Raw genomic sequence first — 17,313 nt, forward strand, 5'->3', positions numbered from 1 at the left:
CGAAGCAATTGAAAACATAGTCAATAATGGTTCTGTAGACAATACTTACAATTGGGGATGGTCAATTGGATACAACACTGGAGAGAAATCTCCACCTTGATTTGATGTCGAACATCCCTATTTCCCACTTGACAGAAGCTTTCACTTCCCAACCAATGACAAAACCTATCCTAAAGACATCCAATGTCATTTTGGAAAACTTCGTGTGTTGAGAAACAACTGTATCATTAAAGAGATTCTCCCAGAAACATTGGGACTCTTTGAGGATATGTTGTAAGCGTGCGTTTTAACTTTGGTGGGAGTTGGGATACATATCTTCTGTTAGCGGAGTTTTTGTATAACAACAGCTATCACACCAGTATTGATCGATCTCCTTTTGAGATGCTCTACGGGAGGAAATACAGGACCCCAATTTGTTGGGGCGAGGTCGGTCAGCAGGTTATGCGGAGTACTGAGGTGGTTCTCAAAACCACTGAGTTGATTCAGCAGGTTCGAAGTAGGCTCCAGACAACTCAAATTTGGAAGAAGAGTTATGCCGACATACGCCGGTCATACTTAGAGTTCCAAGTAGGGGATATGGTTCTCCTAAAGGTGTCACATTGGAAAGGTTTCATCAGATTCAGGAAGAAGGGAAAGCTATGCCCCAGGTATATTGATCCTTTCAAGGTTTTGGCCCGGGTGGGCCGGGTTGCTTATCGCCTAGATCTTCCTGATGATCTCAGCCAAATTCACAGCACGTTTCATGTCTCTCAGCTGCAGAAGTGTTTAGTGGATGATTCCACAGTGGTTCTATTAGAGGATATTCAGGTGGATGACCGCCGAAATTACATTGAGTGACCGGTGGCGATTTGAGATCGGAAGACGAAAACCTTGAGGAACAAGGTTGTTGAGTTGGTGAAGGTGCAATGGTAGCACCGCAAGAGTTCAGAATGGACTTGGGAGCCGGAAGATTAGATGAGGGGTCACTACCTAGAGTTGTTTGGAGCAGCGGACTTCGAGGACGAATTCTGATTCAAGTGGGAGAGAATTGTAACACTCAAGCTAGGTATGTTTCAACTTGACCCTTCCTATTTAAAAACTTTGCATTTTGACCCCTAAGCTAGTACGCGGGGTGTACCAGGTGGTATGCTAGCCTTGCATGGACGTGGAGTTCATCCACGTACGTTGGGCGTATGAGGAGTACGCACGTCGTACGTGGGCAAATTTGAAAACCTAATTTGACGGTTTGCACCCTATATAATCCTTCTGATGGCCTCTTTTGGACATGTTTACTCAGCCTTCTTACCGTTAAAACCCTAATTCCATCCATTAGCCTTGTGTGTTGCCTTGGTGCCCTTGTGAAGCATTTTTAGGTGTGTTTTGTTCATTTTGAAGAGGAAAGAGAAGGTTGAAGATTCATCTTGTGGAGGGGAGCTTAGAGATTTTACCCCTCCATTTCATGGCTTGGGAGGTATAAAGCTTATAACTTGTCAACTCTTTACTTAGATCTACTTCTTGGCTTGTTTTTGGACTATTTTGGTCCATTTTTGGTTGGTTTGTGAGCTAAGGACGTTTATGGATCTTATTCTTGTAGATCTATACATATTAAGGGTTTCCTAAGCATAATGGTAGTTTTGGTCTCATGCACGTGTTAAGTCATTTATTAAGCTCTTTTGAGCTCTAAAGCCCCATTAAGCCATGCATGTACATAACGTTGGCAACATTACGTGATAAACCACATTAGGGAAGTTAGGTCTAGGTTTTGGGTCGAAGTCTTAACTGGATAAGTGCTGAATGAAGAAGGTTGGTCAAGCTGATGAGTACGATGGGCGTAAAAGATGGTACACCGCGCATACAAGCCTCAATGCGAGTACGCTTAGCGTACGAGCTGAGTACGCCCCATGTACTCAACAGTTAGGCTTCAGAAGGTTGGGCTCATGGTGTTGGGCCTTGTTTGGATTCTAGATTATTAGGGCCTTGTTGGGCCATCAAAATTTTATTTTGGGCTAAGGTTATGTTATTGGATCTTGGTTGAAGGCCCATTAAGGGGGTTTGAGCCCAATTTGGAAAATTGGGCCATAATTGGGATTTGGGTGATTATTTTGGAATTTGGGCTTTAGGATAAGTGGATTGGGCCTTTGGCCTTGAGCCAAGTTAGGGAAAGGGTAAAAAGGACTTTTATCCTAGTTTGGACTCTTAATGTGAGTTGGGATCCAAATACTAATTGGATGTTATTTTGTGATTATAGCGCGGGGATTTTAGCAGGCCAGCAGTCAGAGATATATATGTGAGATTCAGCAATCTGAGGTGAGTTTCCTCACTGCGTTTAGCAGGTCTAAGGCACCAATGTCGACCCTTGTTGATTATGTTAGGATGCTAGATGTCTGCATGACTCTTACAAGTGTTATGTACTCGTATGCTTACCGGGCGGGGCCCGATGACCATTTTGTATGTTATGTATCTTCGTGATTATTACATGTGTTATGTGTTTATATGTTTATGTGTTTTTATGTATGCCGGGCGGGGCCCAATGACTGACAAATCTGTATACCGAGTGGGGCTCGATGTCGGGCGGGGCCCATTATGTGTTTATCTGTGTATGTATGTTATATGGTATTTTGGGGAACTTACTAAACTTTGTGCTTACGGTTTTCAGTTTATGTTTCAGGTACTTCAGGTTCCAAAGGAAAGAGCCCGGGATGATTGTAGAGCACACACCACCTCGTTCCGCTTTTTGTGATTTACTCTGATATGATATGATGTTGATACATTTGTTTTATCTGGATTTTGATGATGATGTTTTTTGTATATTGATTTTATTAAATTAAAAATGAAATTTTTGGGTCTTATTTTTGGGACGTTACAAATGGGTTCGATCAAGGAAATTGCATGCTAGTTGAATTTTTGGGCCAATGTTTTTCTTTCTTTTAACATTGTTGTAGTAGAGATGAGTTTATTAGTATTATATAGAATGTTTTGAAATGATTCCTAATTAAGCTTTTGTTTAGTATTTATGTCTAAGTGTATATGTGTTTTTCTATGTTTCGGGGAAATCATGAGCTAAAATAGTCACTTGCGTAGTTTGAGTGATACAACATATTTTACATTGTTTGCTAAAATAAACCCCTTAAAATTTAATTTTAGTCATTAATCATGTGACCGATTCATTAGCCAATATAAGTTGAATTTAAATTTTGAAGTTTTTGTTACTTACTATTATTTATCTTAGTTCTCTATAGGTTAGGTTTGGAGTCAGTTTGTAGCCTTTGAAACTCGGTTTTGGTCCTCCAAGAGATGTTTCATCCATTCCACCTCACACATGTTGTCTAGGATCACATTGAGGAATTACTCTGTATATAAGTTTCATCAAAAGTCATGGACTCCATTTCGTTATTAATTATATTTTTGTTATAGTTCTGAGAGAAAAAAAAAGAGAACAAAAAAGTGAGTTGCTTGCTAAAAAAGTAATAAAAAAGTAACAAAAAAGAGTGGAAAAAGTGAGGAAAAACAAGAAATAAATAAGTTAAATAAATAAATAAATAAAAGAACGAGGAAAAGAATAGAGAAATAAAAAAGAGAGGAAAAAAGTCATAGAGTTTTAGGTTTTTCTTTTGAGTCTAGGAATCTTAAGAATTTGACAAACATACCTTGAAGCTGGGGAATTTTTGAAGGGTCTATTTCGAGGGGATGCAAAAGTGAGCATTGTTCAAAATTTAGTAGTGAACATTTGTGAGGGATGTGAGTATTTCAGGGCTGGAAAGTTCATAGGTTTAGAACACATATATGCATATGATGCTAAGTATAACTGGTGACCTTTAATTGAACTATTTTGCATAATATTGGAAAATAATGCTTTGACATAGCAATGCTAAAGTTGAATTGAGATTTTGGCATGAATTAATTATAGTTTGCTTGAGTAGAAACAAAGTCCAAGTGTAGGGACATCATTTATTTTCTACATATAATTTAGGTGATATCATATTCATTTATGTTTTAATTTTATATGTTTATAGATAAAATGTACTTATAATATTCATACTTGCGATTTTAGAGATAAATACCTTGTTGGAAGAAAAGTGAACAAAAAGGAGCAAAAAGGCAAGAAACTTGACCAGATTCAAAATGAGCAGAAAAGTGTTGAGAATAGAATGCACGATGCATCCAAACGCCATGTGTGACGTGTCCACATATGACAATCAAAACCCTCAAAGTCAATCGATAAGCGCAAAGCATCCTTTAGTTGTGCATGATGCCTTTTTCGAGTTAACCAGAAGGCTATAAATAATCCTCAACCCTTTAACTTAATTATCAATCAGTAGAGGGATACTAGAGAGCTATTATTTTAAGAATCCAGAAGGTGGTTTGAAGGTTAGACGAATGACAAGGAATATGAATTTGATAGTTCAAAAGAATAATCATGAGGAAATTTTTTTGGTTTGCTTTGCTGTATATATTTAGCACTCTATTCTGAATTCTTTATGCTAATGTTTCTTATTAGGGCTTGAAAACCCTTTGCTTATGTTTAGATGTAGAAGAATCTTTCATTATATTGTTGGTTGCTATTTGGATGTTAATAGTTGTGTATTTTATCTTGCTTGTTTGATCAAAGATCCTTATGTACTAAAGCTTTATGTTTGCAGCGGGGGATTAGTCGGTGCGCGAAAGCTGGCCCGGAAACCCTCGTTAGGGAAGTTCCCTTTCCAAAAAAAGCTTGTTTTGTGTTGCCTATGGCTGAACTATTGCAGTTTAGATGATCAATCTGATTGTGTGACTTGAATCATAGTTGACCATGACCATTGGCAGTTATAACCAGAGATGGACCAAATTTTAGGGTTAGACTTATAAAGTACTAAATTTTGACGTGTAAGCTTGCATTAGATTACCATTCTATGCATCAATTAATTATCATGACCTTTAGATTAATCACCAGATTAAATCTTGAATGATACGAACTAATTACTGATTTTAGGGATAATTAATATCATGACCATTGAGTTAAAGTCCTTAAATTCAGTAGGATTTATGAACGGACCTAGGAAATGAATCAACTTAAAAATCAATGAAGATCAAATAATATCCATTGCACGACATATAATCAACCACATTTGAAGGTTGTAATCAAATATAATTAGAAGTACCTTTGTGTTATCTCTTACCATTCTATTTTTTATATTTGTTTCGTTTTGTATGTTTCTTAGTTTAAATGCAAATTTTCCCTTTTCGTTTTATCGTATTTAACTTGATTTAATAATTATATTTTTTAATACTAATTTACTCCGTTACAGTAGAGTTCGACATTCGTTCTTACCAACAATATATAATAATAGGATTCGGTACATTTGCCTTGTTCTGTTTTACACTCCAGTTATCATAAAATCTATTACAAATTTAAGATTGAATCTATCGCACCACTTTCACATCATTTTATTTATCTTGCTCCACTAATTTAAGTTAACGTTAATTATTTTATTTTGGAGCAAGTATGATAACCATAAAATTATTGATTTATATTTCTTGGGAGTTGGGAGTATTATAAAGTTGTTGATTTATATTTAATGGGAGTATTGATGTGTATTCATAACGATCTCATGTCTTTCATATATGTACCATTGTATCTTTTTGCCTAAATTCTTTTACTAAAACTATTTTAACTGGATTAATAAATAACCAACTTATTTTCATATAAATCATTGAACGGTCAAATCTACTCTAATAAATGAAAGCATGTCACACTCTCATTTAATTTGTCAAATATCATTTTGTGGTTATTTTGAATTAATTTCTTTTTCAGATGTCGTTTTATGGGTTATTCTATTTTAATAAATTTCACATAATACTTTAATGTAATAATTATAATAAATTTAGTAATAAATGAATATCAATTTCATTAATGAACTTATCTTTTTATTTCAAAATTCTTAAGTTAAAGCTCATTAGTTTATTTTGTTTATTTATTTAAATTTAAAAGATAAAAAAATCAATTCTAATAATTCATTATTTTTATTATTTTCTTATAAATCCAAAGTTCTTAAATATTTAAACCTTTATATTTAAATTTTTTAATTAACTCATATAATACATGGGGTCTTACACCTAGTAGAAGAATGTAAGAATCATTGGCGTTAACTACTAATATCATTTATATATAAGTTTTATCCACTAAATTTATATATAATTTTTATGAGAATTTAAATATTTTCATATATTTTGTTCGTATTATCCTTCTATATATATAAACATGTTAAATAATAAAAGGTATACTAAAATATTATTAATTAAATTAAATGTGACACATCAACATTTAAAGTGGATATAATAATAAATAGAAAAAAAAATATAGAAAAATATTTAATTTCTCAGGTTTTATTAATCTATAAATAATAGGCTAATTTTAGGTATTATATTAATGAGGAACCCCGCTTTGTGGGGTATGAATTTGTTAACATCATAAAAAATATGGGATTATTGATCGATTGTTTTGGTTGTTTGTGGTACGCTTTGACAGTTTGGTTCTTCATGGGTTATGTGCATTGTGTTATATTTTCTTGTCATTGTGGTTGATGTAAATAAGTATCATAAGGGAATGGAGGCTAAACACAATTTTTGGACTTAACATGTGTCATTGTATGTGGTGATGTATGTAACTTTTGTGTGTGTTTGGTATTTTATTTGTATTTATACATGGAGTAAATGTTCTTTATATACGTGGGTAATTTAAAGTGAATATAATAGATAAAAAGTCATACATTAAAAACCTCATGAACAAATAAACAAATAGAGTAGAGCACTATCAAAAATATAAAATCATTAATCAAAATTAAACACTCTGGATAAAAAAACCAACTTTTCCAAATTCAATAATTTTGAACTCTACATTGTGGTTAATGGTGTGCAATTCAGAGCCATTAATCAATAGTTAGTGGTTAATGGTGTGCAATTCAGAGCCATTAATCAATAGTTGTATAAACTGGCACATCAATCTTGTCTTCCTATTTGTACAACCATAACTGCATATGACACCAACATTACATTAAGTCTTGAATTTATAATTATTTTATTAAATTCGAAGGTTCACAATTTTAGGCAAAAAGAGAAATTGCAAACTCTTTTTTACTTATTCGTAAATAGTCATAATATTAAGGAGGTGATATTGAGTTAAAGAATGTGTAGATGGATTGCTTATTAAAATAAATAGTTTAAAGATGGAAACTATATTCTTAGTCGATAAATATGATAAACAAAATCCATTTGGTAACGGGAAAATAGTATGGTATGAAAGGTAATTCAAACGAAAATTACGCACCTTTATGGAAGCCGAGCAGTTGAATTTTGACTTCCAGTTGATGAATCTGTAGCACAAGATAGTTATAAAAACTTCAACCTCTTTCATTATTTACAGTATTATATATAAGATTAATAACATATAATAGCAACAAACTATATGAAACTCTCATTCAGTAATCCTAACCTCTAGTTGGCTCTAATAGAGACCTAACAATCAAATTCTAGTGATAATACTTTTAAGTCCTCTAATTTTTAACCCAATAAACTGCATTATAGTCAAACTATATGTACGGGCATAATTAAAAACTATATGTAGGGGCATTTTGGTCAAAAACTGTATAAATTGCTCAATTTTATTCCAAAAAAATGTTTGTATGTGCATTTTGTCAAAAAAAATTATTCTCTAAAATTTAACAAAGTAAACTACAATATGGTCAAAATGTATGTAGAGGCATATTTTAATATAATGTTTGTAGTGGCAATTTGATCACGGATATTATAAAATTTTATGTAGGGACAAAGTGTTAACTGTCTAAATTTCAATTTTTTAACAAAAAAAATCAGTATTTATAGGCATTGTGGTAAAATACTGTTAGAATCACTAAATTTTAACGAATTATTTATGTTTGTAGGGACATTTGGGTCATACTTGTTAAACTTATTATATATATAACCAAAAGAACTGGTAGTCGTGTAAATTTTGTCAAAAACTTTAAATTTTTATAGATTTTAACACAATAAACAACATTATCATCAAACAATATTGGTTGTGGCAATTTTGTCAAAAACTTATAATTTTTCTAAATTTTAACATAATAAACTGCATTATGGTAAAAGTGTATGTAGGGGCATAATTAAAAACTAAATGTAGGGGCACTATGGTCAAACATTGCATTTATGTCAAATAATGTTATTTATTTATATTTTAACAAAAAAAAATTGCATTATGGTCACGGATATTATACAACTTTTTGTAATATTATATAACTTTTTGTAAGGACTATTTGTTCACCGTCGGCACAACTTAAAAGTATATGCAGGGGAATTTTCGTCAAAAACTGTCTAAATTTCTCATTTTTTAACCAAAATAAATATGTATTTACATTAATATCAAAAAAAGTTAATAGCAGTCATTAAAATTAAAAAGTGTTAATAAGGGGATTTTGGTAACAAACAATTAATATCAATCATAGTGAACCAAATAAAATGCAATTTGTTAAAAAAAAATTAAACTAATTCAATTTTAACCAAAAAAATTGTATGTAATGGATATTTGGTAAATAAAATTTAAAATCAATCATTGTTAACCAAAATAATTGTATATAGGGGTAACATGGTAAAAAAATTTAGAAAATAATATATATATATATATATATATATATATATATATATATATATATATATATATATATATATATATATATATCCAAACACCACAACCAAATCAAACTAAAATTACCATTTTTGGTTCAAGTTGCACTTTAACCGAAGATCATTTTTTTGGGTTTGGAACAAATATCACTTTACAGAAAGAGCACCAAATTCAAACAAACAAATTACTATCAAAAATCCAAACTACATTGCTTAAAAAACGAACCATTACCTTGTATTTTCTAATTTAACCACTCATCCACACACAACGCCCAAATCAAAGCAAAATTTCATTTTTTGCTTAATGTTCCAATCCAAGAATGTAATGAACATACCTGTTTGGATCAGCCTGAATAAACCAATTGGAAATCCGATATTTTCCAAATTTTTTAGTCAGCTATGCGATCATTAATACTCTGTCACCAAGTAATTAATGATTAATCAAACCATTATACCAAAATATAAAGGCTCCAACTAATCACATCAAGAAATTATACATGAAAAAGATCATTTAAGCAACATATTTCCCAGGTACCATTTCAAACTCTTTTCCGCTGTTTTTTTTGCACATTTCCTTCTGTTTGTTGACCACCATTCTTAGCCACAAAGGTTGCGAGCATACAATTTACCTCGACAGCTGATAAAGGAACTGAACAGTTGGGCCTACATTGAAATTACGTTGATCAAATTGTTTAAAATTAAAGTTGGAAATATTAAAACCTAATGGGTTTTTTTTGTTTCAATTATCCAAAACTTAAACATTATGCCTTCTCAAATATCAACAATGATAACAAAAAAACACAATACTATGATTAGGAATACTTCTCAAAGTACCAGGTATTACTTTCATTTCGGAAAAAAAGTTGGAATATAACAAAAATTAGGGAAAGCTGAAGTACCACTGAGAATAAACATTCATACATACAGTTTTGGCTTCACCAGTCTGAATGGAAACTATAGGTCCCAAACAAAACCTGCAAAATCAAACATACATGTTTAAAGCATTATAATCGTTAAATTTTGCAATAAAAAAAAATCAAACCATACACACATAGAAAAAAGCAAAAAAAAATAACAAATAAAAACCAAAAATTGAAATGAAAATAAATATTAAAACATTGCACTTTCAAAAAAGAATTCATATTAAGGACCAAAACACCCTCTGTTTTATTTTGTTTTTTGGTCTTTCCTTTTAAACAAATCATGGTAGCAGAGGGCAGAGAGATTAAAATCATAATTACTTTTACATTAAAGACCAAAATACACTTCAAGTAAAAATGGACTTCACCTCGTTGTTTCTTTTCTGATCTTTTTGTGGCAAAAGGGTCAACTCCTGGTTCTGAGAAAGTTCAAAATTGTCAAATATTTGTGGATAAAGTTGTTGTATGTAACAAAATGAAGTGATTGTTATTTAATTATTTACCATCTGTTATTTTTGCTTCAATGATTGGAAGATCGTTGTCATCATTCACACGATCATAACCATATCTGCACTTCCAAGAACTTGTTTGTTCATCAAACACAAGTTTGTCCTTCTTGCGGTTTTGAATACCTGTCGAAAAGATTGATGACATCAGCAAGGTTTAGAGGGTTTAACAAAAGAAGAAACGTGAGGATTTTATTTACTGACCTTTCTTTTTGGCAAAAAAATTCCCACTTTGTTGGAGGTGCAAGTTTTTGGAGCTATAAGAATGAAGCAAAATAGGATTAGAAGATACTTTCAATTTCTTATTATTATATATATATTAAACTTGGCTTCCAACATGAATAGTAAACTGGTAGATTTTTGGCAGAAATGATCCATAACTTAAAATATTTTTAGTGTTTCAGATTTTTGGCACTATCGTCAATTTAGTCCCCTAAATTTTCAACAGTGTAAAGATAAAGATAAAGATGGACGCTGCTACGTGTCATTTGCACCGTCTGCCTCGCTTCCTGTGCTTCCCACCGTTTTCTTTTCTAGATTTCTCCATTTCTGAACGACACTTCTAAACACAACCACCACTCCTCCGGCTCATTTCAGATTGTTCTTTACGGATCTTCCCACCGTCTTCCTTTTCATCCGCTGTCTTCTACACCTCGTTAAATTCATCAACGGTTTCGACGTTTTCGTTTTTTTTTCCTCCACTCAGTCGGTCGGTCTCTGCCACTGATGATTATTGCCCAGCACAGCGGCCTCGGCGTAATTGATTACTAGGAAACAAGCACAATGAAGCTAAGCAATTGCCTCCCAAGACAACAGAAAATGAGAAGATATCGAAGGTGAATCGATTACATAAAGGAGTTCTTTAACAGAGATTGTGTAACCTTTACTTTTTGTTTATGATTTCTGCAATTTCTTATATTCATTTCGTATGTCGGTTAGGTGTAGATTATCACCATCACGCTACTGGAACCACCGATTGAGGCCAGATATTATCGATTATGACCAGCACGCCATACGAATCAGTGGTGAGTATTTTACCGGAGACGAGATCATTGTTTCCCGTGATGAGGTCGACAACATCGGCGATTTCGGTACTCTTCCTCCGTTGTTTCTCTTTTTTTTTCTCTCCTTACCAAGAAATCAAGTTTAAATGATTTTTCCCAAATTCTTTTAGGATGGCTTTGACAAGGAGATCGAACACGACGCCCCTTCACCCTACGCGCTTTGGGCCATCGGTATCGCCATTGATGGGTTCCAATTTTGGTAGTCAAGATTGAGGCGCTGAGGAGGTAAATTTCTGAAATTGTTTTGCGTTATCAAACTGGTGGAAGAGGACGAACTGTTGTCATAATCTTTCGTCCGTCCTTCTACAACACGTTTCCGCTCGACCTATGGAAATCGACCGAAAACACCAACACAAACCCACTGCATCGATGTCCCAACAACGATGAGCTCTCTTGATATTCTTCTCATCTGATTTTGGTTTTTCTGCAGGTGCTAATCTTGCCACTGTGGCGGTACAACATCTTACTAGGGCGTCGTCGGCAGTTTGAGTAAGGGTTGGTGGTGGTCGGATTTGGCTGAGTCATCTGAAACTTTAAATTTCTATTGTGCCTTTAATTTTGAAGGTACACTTGAAACCCTACAACTGGTTAATTTGATTGGATATGTTAGATTTCTCAAAACGTTATGCAATTGATTTCAAATTCATGTTCTTTGTATCATCTGAACCTCATAACCATAGAAGGAACAACATTGTTAGTAAATTGACTAGGAAGTAAGAGTTTACCCGATGTTGGATGATTCTTAAAGCAAATGGTTTATGGTCATCAGACTAATAATGAGAAAAAAATAGTTGCGTTCATTGCTGTTTACTTTGGAATAAGTGACAAAGTGGTTAAAGAATACAAGTTAGACATAAAGATGATTATATAACTATGATTTTTCATATTGCAGGCTTATACTTAACTATGAGAAAAGGGCAGATTTGTCAAAAGTTTGCAATTCCGTCTTCATTTGTCAAAAGTTTATTAATTTCTTGACTTTTTCAATTAGGCAAGGAAAAAGCTTCGCAATCATAGTGCTGCAGTGCAAATGTCAATAGGATTGGAAGAGGACTTTCAGGGTCTTGTGGATCTTGTGCAACTAAAGGCTTATTTTTTTCATGTTTTAGCAGGTTTGTATTTATTTTACAAGATATTAACTTCTATATATTTTTAACATGACTGCTCTGCTGGAAACCATTTTATGTTCCTGTGGTATGCTCGGTCTCTGTTCGAGTTTATATATAGAGAGAAGATCAAATTTAAGGGTACGGCTTATAAAGTGCACATCATGTCTTTGAGAAAATGCTTAAATGACTAAAATGGTTTTAAAGTTTATAGCGCCCCATTTGTTTCAATTACTTTTAGTGGTTTTCATCTAATTTTGACACTAGCACTTCTGTAAGAGATCATGAGTATTTTAATACAAATTTTACAACCTTTCAGTGGATATTTTGTGGCAACATGATCGCTAAAGTGGATTGTATAACCAATTATCTAGGAGCCCTTTGAATATTTTGTAGTTCCCAAGCTTTTATAGCATATTATTAATTATCTTTGTCTATCATATGCACAAGTCCTGCCTGTATATGTTGAATTGCATACATGAATTGAGATGTATATTAGTGTACTTTATCAATTGGTTTAATGACACGAGTCTTCTTTTTCCAACAGAATTTCATATCAATGAGCTTCAACAATCCCTCTTAGAAAAGGGTGAAGTTGCCAGCTAAGGATAAAAAGGATATTTTATCAGAGTTTGAAAAGTTAGAAGCTGAGGTATATTTCCATTTGATTTTTTTTTTCAACTTCTATCTATTTTTAGGATTTCATAAATAATGTCTAAGAAGAACAACTTTAATTCCATTTGGGATTTACAGATTACGGTTGAAGATTTCCCAGAAGCACATGTTGCTGAGTCATCTTCTATAAAACATAAAGATGAATTGTACCTCATGTACCAACACAACACGTGAAATTGTTGCTTCTATATTTCAACATGCAAAAAAGGGTCATTTTCTTTCTCTCTTACAACATATTGCAATGTATTTTTAATTATTTCGTACAACAAATTTGTTTGAGGGAGATGAGTTCCTTTGGAACGCACGACAAACAGCCATAGATTTCAATTTTTTTATATAAAAATTATCTTTTTTTTTTTTTAAATCACTATATAACTTTTTCCCCAGATATTGGCGTTTAATGCAAAATTAGATATGTCGGTAAGCATTCCTCATCATATGTTATTTCATTTTTTGGATATGACAGCTTATTCGGTAAAAAGTTATTATAAATCTCTTTCTTTTATTGATTCCGATGTGTACTTTGAAATTTACAGGTTGCTTTTTTTATCTGCCATTATCAATACTTCTTTCTTTAATGTGTGTTTTAATAGCAACGGTTGATGGATGGCCACCTAATTCGGGACATAATTGTAAAGGCTGCCAGCGAGGCTATAGAAGAAGTTTACCATGGCCAAGCTGTAAGTCCATAAATGATAATTTCATATAAATATATATATTAATATAAACAAACTTTATATAATTTATGTATCAAAGTTGTTAGGAATTGGTCAGTGTTGTCTTTTTTTTTTGGCAGATTGGTCCAGTTACATTTCAAACAAAATATCAACCACATCTTCTATGGACACTTGAACATGTTTCTTTGAAATGGAGCAAGAAAAGGAAAAACAGGTAAAGCATTTAATATAGAACTTATACTGTTATACATCTAATTATCACTTTTCATGTTAACATAAACCTTTTTAGAGCTCATGTTTTAATGTATAGAATGATTGTTTGCAGGTTCTTTCCGGCATATGATCTTCACTCATCCGGAGGTGGTTTCATATAGCTTAGATTTTATCATTTATCATTTTAAATAAATTGTTTTAAATGTTAAAAAAATTAAATACCTTGAAATGTCTTTGAAGGTCTTCATCAATGTTCCCTGGTGGTATTTAGCTTTCTATACAATGATGAGTCCATTCATGACCGAAAGAACTAAGAGCAAATTCGTATTTGCAAGCCCTACAAGAACTTCCAAAACACTTTTCATGTACGGTTTTACCCTTTTTGTTTTTCTAAATATTTTACTACAAGCTTATAAAAAAACTCATATTTTTATATTTTTCATTTAGATACGTCACTCCAGAACATGTTCCAAATCAACATGGTCGATTAACTGTACATTACTGTGATTGCAGTTCTCAATTCACCATTGATGATCCGGTTGTCGTTGATACCGTAAAGCCATGCTCCAAACAAACCATGGAGATTATCATAAACTAGGTAAAATTACGATTTTAACCTTTGAAAAATACCATGTCTTCTCTTACTAAAATGAATTTTTTTGTTGCGGAGATGTAGTTTTCTTGAAATTTTGGATGCAGGTTTCTCACTTATTTATATAGCCAGTTCAGAGAAGGTCTCTCGGTAAGTTTCCAGCCTTGTATACGTGTGTATAAATGACTAGATATTGTTGTTAAAGTGCCAATTTATACATCAACATTTTAGTGCTTATGAAGCTGAAACATCTAAAATTTTGGATGTCGGTTTCCCACTGCAAAAGAACGATGTATTCCCTGTTGTTTGGATGTTTCTTTTGAACACTTAATACTTAGATCTGAGTATTTGTAAATACACTATAATATTATTCTTTTTTGCTTCTCATTCCCGCTTTCACATATATTGATTGTTTGGTTACATGGTTCTTTGTCATGCGACATTGTTATCCAAATATGGAGTATGTATTTTGTTTTTTTACTCATGATAATGAAAATGCCCTCATCTAAATGCAATGAAAATCCCTTCAATTCAATTGTTTTTATCCTCTAAATTTACCATATATATACATGTTACAAAATAAAATATCCTTTAAAACACAAATATTACTTCCTACTACATACTAAGAGTTACGATCACCAATGACGCACTACCTATGACTATACGACATACATAACCGAAAACCAAAAGACTAAAAGCCTGGTTGTAACCAAACCCCGTGGAGCGGGGTACCCCAGCTAGTTAGTATTATATGCTTATACAAGCACAAGAGAAATGCAAAAGAATTTCTAGAAAAAAGGGGAAAGATTAAGAATGTTGTATAATGCTAGTGTGCATATAAACAGGAAACAGAAAGGAAGAGATGAAAGAGTGAGACAGCATACAGGTTTTTCTCTAAGGTAATTTTGTAGTTGGTGGAGGTAAAGGAACAATGGGTCCCGATGCATCTTGTGTAGAAGGCAAGCTAAAAAGATCCTCCTTAATATCAGCAAGAAGACAAGTTAGCAACAAATAAGTAGAGATAGATAATAATATTACAAAATCAAAAGACAACATTTTATATTCTGGGATTAAATGATTCTTTGGAAGTAGATGAGATAGATAATAGCAAAAAACAACATGAGATTCAATAACCTGAAAAATATTACCATCAGGACGGTGTAGTAGAGATAGATAATAGCAAGAAACCAAAATAACGTTTATTCGTTTACCTACACCATATCCCAATCGAACGATACCCTAGAAAGAAATTGGACCCAGCTGACACCTGAAAAACAAAATCAACTCAATACACAAAGGAACCAATACTTTGGACATACGTACCCTAGAACCCGCTTCGTTTCCGATGAGAGATAAGGAAGAGAAGAACGTCATCTGCTTGATGCGACATAGTCTGAGACACAAAATCGGGTACTTTTGGTTTTGGTCCAAGAAACGTTGTTCGCTTCATCAGGTCTATAATGGAGTTGAAGTCGGACAGTGGTGGTACTATGGAGTCGGCTCTGTTTCTGTTTCCCACTGAACCGTAATCGAATAGAAAAACCCCTTCGGGTCGATCTATTGCCTTTGTGTGTCGATTTCTTACAGAAGAAAGAGAAAGAGAAGGATTTGGGATTTGGATGAGGAGCGGTGGAAGGAAGAAAGAGAAGAGAAGGTTTGGATAAGCAACAGTAGAAGGAAGAAACGGGAAGGACTGATTAACCTACGCGTGTACACAAATTGGAATTTGATTGGGTAAAAAAGCGGTGAATCAACACGTGTCCACCAACAATATATATAATGACAGAAAAAGACACAAACAAAAAATCAACACAATTGAACATATATAAATAAACCGATAAACCGAGGACTATTTTGACCAAATCCTTAGCAATTTTACTGTTCCTAAGATATGGTCATATATATATATATATATATATATATATATATATATATATATATATATATATATATATATATATATATTCCCATATTACATGCAGGTCCTCCAGTTATTGTGGCGGACAGAATTGGTCCCTACATTATATTATGTATAAACTGGTGGTTATCAATAATTGATTCACTATCTCCATTCTAAAAAAAATAGATATGACCCTTCTTGTTATTTCTCTCCAACGAAGGATATACAAACATGAGCACACTAATCAATCATAATTAATTGGCAATCGAGTGAATAATCAGAAGATAATCATATGGCCTCTACTTCTAAACAATCTATGAGTTTTCCTAAGTATGTACGTCTATCTCTGTAAGTCCATGAAGAAATCTATTTTCTTTACATTGATGTTGAAATCTCAACAAATGCATGATAATGGGCCACAATTGTATTATATATATATATATATATATATATATATATATATATATATATATATATATATATATATATATATATATATATATATATATATGGGGTAATTACTAATCTAGCCAAATTAAGGAAGTCATTAGCAATTTTTAGCCAAAAATTAGTAAATGTCCAAATATAGCCCACGAAACCGTAGGTTTCGAGATTCGTCTACTGTTTCGCCAATTCGTCTACTGTTTCGTGTTTTGTATAAAAAAAAGAAAAAAAAAATTCATTTTCAAAACCGTAGGTATCTCGTCTACTGTTTCGCCAATTCGTCTACTGTTTCGCCAATTCGTCTACTGTTTCAACATACAAAACCGTAGGTATCTCGAAACCTACGGTTTCCTTAACCGTAGGCTACGGTTTTATGGGAAAAAATACGGTTTTTTTTAATCTGCTACTTTGGGGGTTTTAACTACTGTTTTGTCAAAAAAGCTACGGTATTAAAATTATTATTTATTTTTTTTATTTTTATTTTTTTTTTGTAATATAGAATATAAAACAGAATGTTTATAATATGTAGAATAATTTTAACAATTATTTTATTTAAATTTTAACAATTATTTTGTTTAAATT

The 17,313-nt window shown here is 32.6% G+C and overlaps 1 protein-coding gene and 1 long non-coding RNA gene across 10 annotated transcripts; one reads left to right on the plus strand and one right to left on the minus strand.

Annotated features, from left to right (window-relative positions):
• Positions 1-6,786: 6,786 nt before the first annotated feature.
• On the minus strand, positions 6,787-10,332 carry LOC145134842 (uncharacterized). The gene is made up of 8 exons (XR_013719390.1): positions 10,265-10,332; positions 10,058-10,186; positions 9,923-9,973; positions 9,534-9,608; positions 9,170-9,297; positions 8,970-9,050; positions 7,283-7,328; positions 6,787-6,986 (listed from the first exon to the last, which is right to left on the minus strand). It is a non-coding gene; the product is annotated as an uncharacterized LOC145134842 (long non-coding RNA).
• Positions 10,333-10,544: 212 nt separating this feature from the next.
• Positions 10,545-14,774, plus strand: LOC145133698 (thiosulfate/3-mercaptopyruvate sulfurtransferase 2-like). 9 transcript variants are annotated; one of them, XM_079068646.1, is made up of 14 exons: positions 10,545-10,896; positions 11,000-11,151; positions 11,235-11,349; positions 11,555-11,688; positions 12,116-12,236; positions 12,778-12,882; positions 12,984-13,114; positions 13,293-13,325; positions 13,499-13,585; positions 13,702-13,796; positions 13,908-13,942; positions 14,036-14,160; positions 14,243-14,393; positions 14,495-14,774. In XM_079068646.1, the coding sequence occupies exons 7-12, from the start codon at positions 13,103-13,105 to the stop codon at positions 14,107-14,109; spliced, it is 336 nt and encodes a 111-aa protein (XP_078924772.1). In that variant the 5' UTR covers positions 10,545-10,896; positions 11,000-11,151; positions 11,235-11,349; positions 11,555-11,688; positions 12,116-12,236; positions 12,778-12,882; positions 12,984-13,102; the 3' UTR covers positions 14,110-14,160; positions 14,243-14,393; positions 14,495-14,774. The 9 variants fall into 9 exon arrangements, with proteins under 9 accessions (XP_078924772.1, XP_078924770.1, XP_078924769.1 ...); XM_079068644.1 differs by having other exon boundaries at positions 10,547-10,896; positions 12,017-12,236; positions 14,309-14,393; XM_079068643.1 differs by having other exon boundaries at positions 10,547-10,896; positions 14,309-14,393; positions 14,472-14,774.
• Positions 14,775-17,313: the final 2,539 nt, after the last annotated feature.

The sequence above is a fragment of the Lactuca virosa genome, chromosome 8 (genome assembly GCF_052849685.1).
Source record: "Lactuca virosa cultivar CGN04683 chromosome 8, Lactuca_virosa_CGN04683_v6, whole genome shotgun sequence".
NCBI lineage: Eukaryota > Viridiplantae > Streptophyta > Magnoliopsida > Asterales > Asteraceae > Lactuca > Lactuca virosa.